General features: G+C 37.7%; 1 protein-coding gene across 1 annotated transcript in view; it reads right to left on the bottom strand.

Moving 5' to 3' along the window:
• Positions 1-256, bottom strand: part of TRIP11 (thyroid hormone receptor interactor 11) — a 30,149-nt gene extending 29,893 nt beyond the window's left edge. Inside the window, exon 1 of the mRNA XM_009895067.1 lies at positions 55-256. Within this exon, the coding sequence (XP_009893369.1) occupies positions 55-256 (202 nt within the window). The remainder of the gene's footprint in view (positions 1-54) is intronic.
• Between the last annotated feature and the right edge of the window lie 6,109 nt (positions 257-6,365).

The following is a 6,365-nucleotide window of genomic DNA, read 5'->3' as shown; positions in this document are numbered from 1 at the left end:
GGTGATGGCTGTGCTGTGCTGAGGCAGGGGAGGAACCCCAGCCCGGTGACATACATCTGCCCGGGGCATCCGCCACTAACGAAACGCCGCGTCCAACTGCTACGGGAATAGAGAGGTCTTGTGCTCGAGTATGTGTTTTTACAAATGAGGCATGTTCCTGAAACACCGGGCCCCCTCCGCTGAGGAGACGGGCGTTCCTCTGAGGTGGCTGTGCTGTGCTGAGGCAGGGGAGGAACCCCAGCCCGGTGACATACATCTGCCCGGGGCATCCGCCACTAACGAAACGCCGCGTCCAACTGCTACGGGAATAGAGAGGTCTTGTGCTCGAGTATGTGTTTTTACAAATGAGGCATGTTCCTGAAACACCGGGCCCCCTCCGCTGAGGAGACGGGCGTTCCTCTGAGGTACTTCAGACAGGTTTTATCCTGTTGCGTTCACAAAACCCTGAAAATTACATCGGGTGGTTCGTTTTTTGCCTGGCACGCACGTGCTCGTGCACGTATGGGACCAAATTGACTATTTTTAAATTGGGTAAAGGATCGTAATTTTTATACTTACTTATTTTATGTTTTCTTATTACATGTAATTTGTATTGGTGTCAATACCAGCTTGGTATATAAACATAGGCGTTCTCCATGCTGCTTTACTTACTGTGCTAGTTTGAAAGACACCGTTTCCCAAGGGTAGTCGTGTTACCGAGTAAATTTAAACACGGAAATCGATTCATTAGTGCGGATATTTTATTGCAGTCGGGGAAGAAATCTAGAACACACCTAGAGGTTTAGTTGGATTTCCAGCCACAATGCCGACACGGGTCCGAGTCAAAGTTCTTTTTGGTTTTGATCAAATGAAATTAAAATGATGAGGGACTACAAGGAGTACTACACTGCTACGGAAAATGCAATATTAAAACAGTAAGAATGATATTGATACAAAAAAAATGGCAACAACAGAAATAAAATACAGGGCAGCTAGCTCATTGCTAGCTTCACATTAATAACTACATAAAAAAGATTGATAGTTAAAGCACCACAACAGTGGTAAAATGAACCTGAGGAGAAAGCGCATTTCACCGGTGAAATCTTAACATTTTTAGAGAGGAGCTGAGACTGTTTTGGGTGGTTCATCCTTCCTCCATGTCTTTCCTTCTGTTTCCCAAGTCAGGGACTTTAAATTCCCAGGACTTCTGCATCATCCAGTTAACGACACTTTCCTGGGGAGATGAGCTCTATCTGACGTGATCACTATAAGCTCTCCTAACGCCATTTTCACAGAATCACAGAATTTTTAGAGTTGGAAGGGACCTCTAGAGATCATCTAGTGCCACTCCCCTGCTAAAGCAGGATTGCCCAGAGCACATCACTCAGGACTGCATCCAGGCGGGTTTTGAAAATCTCCAGAGAAGGGGACTCCACCCCCTCCCTGGGCAGCCTGTGCCACTGCTCTGTCACCCGAACCGTAAAGAAGTTTTTCTGTGTGTTGGAACAGAACTTCCTATGTTCCAACTTGCCCCCATTGCCCCTCGTCCTGTCACTGGGAACCACCGAGAAGAGTGTGGCTCCATCCTCCTTCAACCCACCCTTTAGATGTTTGTAAGCAATACTAAGGTCTCCCCTCAGCCTTCTCTTCTCCAGGCTAAAGAGTCCCAGCTCTCTCAGCCTTTCGAACATTTTGAACAATGAATAACATCCCATTCCCCTTGCAGCTCCAGAAGATCCTAGCTTCCCAGCCTGTACCCAAAGCTCCTTCACAACTGTTCCTCGGGCTAGAAAAATGAACGGCTTACTCATCCGAGGACAGATTTTATCATCACAACTATTTTAGACCTGTTTTTGTCACAGTCTATGAGATTACAAGATCCTGGCTCTACAGGAGATAAAAGATGTGTCATCTTTTCCAGTAGTGTTTGGAATGTTTATTGGAAACTCTTAGTATTTTTCAAATAGGATCAGGGATGTCCTCCAGACTTTTAAAAAAGATTTAGAGATGATAAAAATATCTCCTATTGTGGTTCATTTTATAATGCCAAGTAAGGCAAAACGTCAATAAAGTACTACTCTTGAAAAACTAGAAACTAACTAACTAGCATTGCAATTCATTTTTGGGCTGACTGGCTTCATCTCTTCTTGATAAAGGTCTGCGGAAATCATCCAGCATACTCTGTGGCTTCACTAAGCTGCAAAAACAGAGCATTGTGCCACAAAAAGGATGCGTATCCTGGTAGCAAAACAGCAAACATTTGCTTATTTTAAAATTGGAAAGCATACAATTTTTAAAGATGTAGCATAACTATAGTCAGCACCAACTTTCTTCCTAAGGGGAATGTCTTTACATAAATTTCGGAATATCAACAGATGAAAAGACATCAGAGATGACAAAATGTCAGTTTTGAGCAACAGAAAATTACCCCACTGCTAATGTAAATACACAACTTCTGGTGCAAAGCCCATTGGTATCAAAGCTGAGATTTTAATGGTCGATGATTCTGTGCCCAATCCACATATAAGGGAAAGCACATCTGTAAATACTCCGGTCAAGAGAGAACCATTAGAAGCTATAATCATATTTATTTAAAAAACAGTTATATCAAATACAACCATATATATTCGTGCCTATTTGGAGAGCATTTTCAAAATACCAAACAGCACTACCATTTTCCAGTCAAAACAATGACAAAGCATTTCACCTTTCCTTTTTTTAATCTCAGTGTTATATGCTTTATATACACAAAATAGAGACAAAAATTGTATAGGAATCCAGAGCCAAAGACACGATACTGAAAGCAGAGTCTCAAGATGAAAAATCTAGTACTGAAAATGATTTCTAAAATACACAACTATTAGGCAAGAGATGAAAAGAAAAAAAATTATACCTTACAAAATCCTAACTCTAAACTGTTTTGTACACACTGGGTTTCATGTAGCAAAAGATAAAATTTTATCAGTGCTTGCATGCTTTAAAGACAATATAAAGAGTTTTCTCCTGTTTTTTTTTTTTATTTTTTTATTTTTCTCACAGTAGTATTTAAATATTACATCCCTTTCTGTTCAAACCCTTTAAGTTTCCCCTCCTGAATCCACACAGTGGCTATACTGGCAGGGGGGGGGGGGGGGGGGGGATTTGGAAAAAAAAAAAAAAAAAAATCTAACTGTAGTAACAATTATTGGCTTTTCTTAACAAAATGCAAGGAAAAATATTTTGGTTTGGTAAAAGCAGTTGAAGAGTCACATACACTTTAACATTCTGATGAGCTGTAATTGGGGAAAGAGGTGACTGTGGCAGATTAAATACTAAAGCATTCCCTCCATGTCTGAAAGGCAAATAAGGCAAAATGTGTGTATACAGGTTAAAAAAAGTTTATTGCAAAACAGCTCATGCTTAAGATGCAAACTTGGATACAACACAAACAAGCAACTAATTTGCAACTAACAAATTGAATATTTGGACCAGGCCACTTCAAATGTATTAATATAAAGTATTGTTCTTACTTGAACAACTGATTGTGTATGTGGGGAAGGGGTATATATGTATTACCCGTTAAACATTTTTCGCCCCTTTTTTTTTTTTAAATTATTTGTGAGTAACTATGAAGATTTCCCAGGATTTGTTTGTTTTATATCTGCACCCTTTAGAAAAGTTTCCACTTCAATTTTTCTTTTCCTTGGATTCTTTTTTTCTAATTCCTTTAAAAGTATGTGCTGGTAACATGAATTGTACAATTAATACTTCTTTGTAAACCTGAGTTCTAGAGTTCTCCAATCCCATTCCCTGTAATATTTCTCAGTACAAAGGCCACCATTTGTACATTTTCATCATTACGTGTGAAACTAACTAAATTCTAGAAAATTTCAGACATTTTAGAACTGTAACACATACATTTTTAAAAGCCTAACTGCCAGTTTTGTAATAAAACAAAGCAACTCACAAATGACAGTATTTGTCTGAGGTACAGAAATAGAATTGTTTAGCAGGCATGTGCAGAAGCCATTTTAAACTTCCTGCCATTCTACAGATTTGGAATAGAAGCAATAGTCCAACATTAAAACACATTGGAGATTTAACTTTGTATTGGTTAGTTTTAACTAGTCTGCAAAGTAATTAGGTATGAAAAATAATAAGAGTACATTAGCTGAAAATTACATTTAAACTTGCTGAAGTTGTCTGAAGGGAACAAGGAGCCCAAATGTAGGAGAGTAAGCCAGTATTGTATCAAATTAGCGTCAAGCCTGGGAAAATGTGAGCATTTGAGTAGCTCATATTTATACCTGCTGTGCCTGACAGGAATTGCATTCAAGCATGACTGCATTACAACACTTTTTTCTCCTGCCCTCCTTACAAGACCATGAAAGCAGTTTACGGAATTATACTTACAGAACTAATTTTGGAAGATATTTAATGTAAGTATCACTATTTCTCCCCCCACCCCTTTGATTTCTATAGGCAGAAAACCACAAATTACATCACATGGACTGTTCACTATGAGGAAGACTGTAAAAATCTGTTGAATGAAGTCCGAAATTCCCTTAAATATCATACTGTAATTAAAAAAAAAAAAAAATCCATTTCTGCTCCTTCACAATGGACTTTGGCCTGAAGCTACAATGTGGGAAAAAACCCCGTCAGCTTGACAGAAGAGATAACACCAGGAACACGCTCTCAATCAGTAAATGCCTTATGAGCATAGTTCAGCCACGTTGAGAACTGTTGATCACTGAAAGAATGCACACAAAAAATGAGATCAGCTTTTTATTGACAGCTTCTTGGCAGGTCCACACATTCTGAACTTTAGGTCTGGGTTATAAAATACGTACTGCCAGCAATTAGTATTAGTCTTTTCCTTTGGTGCAATTAACATACGTAGCTTAATTGCTACCTCTTAACTGCTTGACTAGACAGGTACACCTACTTCATTAACCTTGACATTCCTCTGAAAATCAAACTGGTATTTGTAGAATGATGATGTTTCTACACAGAAAGGAATATGGTTAGCCCTGTAATGACTGACACAGTTGTGCTTTTCAGGCACTGTTCCTCTATATTCTTCACATATTAGAACACTTGGGTGATGACGTAACTTACAAAGTGAATGAAAGTTTAGACACAAACCTCCGTGCTTTAGTGATTATAAAAACATGTAATTGTCATGGGTTACAGTTAATGCAATTCAAGGGGCTTAGATTTTTTTTTTTTAAATATAGGGCTGCTACACTATATAGCTATAGAAACAATACATTTTTATTATATTCTTATAACAGAGGATAAAAGGTCCAAGTTCCAAGTACTAGTATCAAATTGCCAGCCTAAACCTATTTATAAAAAGGAGAGTCTTATTTCAGAATCAGTTTATGGCACAACAAAAGAAAGGGAAATTAAAGCTGTGGATAATTTACAGACAAGCAGAGAAATAATTCAGTGCTTTACAGATTCCTTTCCTGTTTTCGGTTTCATGTAAGTTTTAAACTGAAAGCAGAAATTTACAACCTGAAAAATAACAGCATTTCAAAATGGCATATACGCACACGGACTTTTAAAGCCATTATTTAGCTGTATTAATTTGAGACATTACAGATATTAATTATAATGTCCATAACAGGGTTATTTTAAAAAGACAAATTTTAAAATCAGTTTTTAAAAAGTAGTGCTGTCTCATGTCAAAATCCGTATCGTCTTAGACATACCAGTGGTTCTGGTGATGTTGGTGGAAATTCAGCACACAGGTTAAAGAAAACAGACTTTAGTCCAATAATGTATAATATAATAATATCCTAAGCTATCAAGAAACCATTGCTGTAAACAAATCTTTACTGGCAGGTGAGAGCCCTTTCATGTACAGTACTACTTGATGCTGAATGTATATTTCCATCTAGCTACCATTCATGTCATACTAATTTTAATAAAATGTTACTATTGTGTAATGATATAACTTTAGAATATTTTGATAAAGAAATCTGGGGTTATCTTCAAAAGATTTTCAGAACGCCTGTGCTAACTGTTAATGCGTTAACTGGACTACAGCTTACATACTCTATCTACAACATATTCCCCATGTAATTTATATGTAAACAGAATGTGTATTTCAAGCACCATTTAGGAAAATGAATCATCTCAATTGTTGCACTGAAGTTGAAAGTCAGGTTTGGTCACCCTGTTACACATTCATCCCCAATATCAAAGCAAATGTCTTAACAACCTATAGAATAAGCTCTCTCACATACTTTGCTCCCCGATTTTTCTCAGGATCAGAAACAGCATGATAAAAAATTGTAAGGTGCGTGAATAAAGGCCATTCCTGAAAAAGCTGCAACATTCTGACAGACACTCATAAAAAGCATTTCAGAAAGAACATCCACACAGACATAAATATT

This window comes from Charadrius vociferus, unplaced genomic scaffold, assembly GCF_000708025.1.
Source record: "Charadrius vociferus isolate BGI_N301 unplaced genomic scaffold, ASM70802v2 scaffold431, whole genome shotgun sequence".
Classification (NCBI taxonomy): domain Eukaryota; kingdom Metazoa; phylum Chordata; class Aves; order Charadriiformes; family Charadriidae; genus Charadrius; species Charadrius vociferus.
Note: the sequence above shows the minus strand (reverse complement) of the source record. Positions and strands in the feature narration are given on the sequence as shown.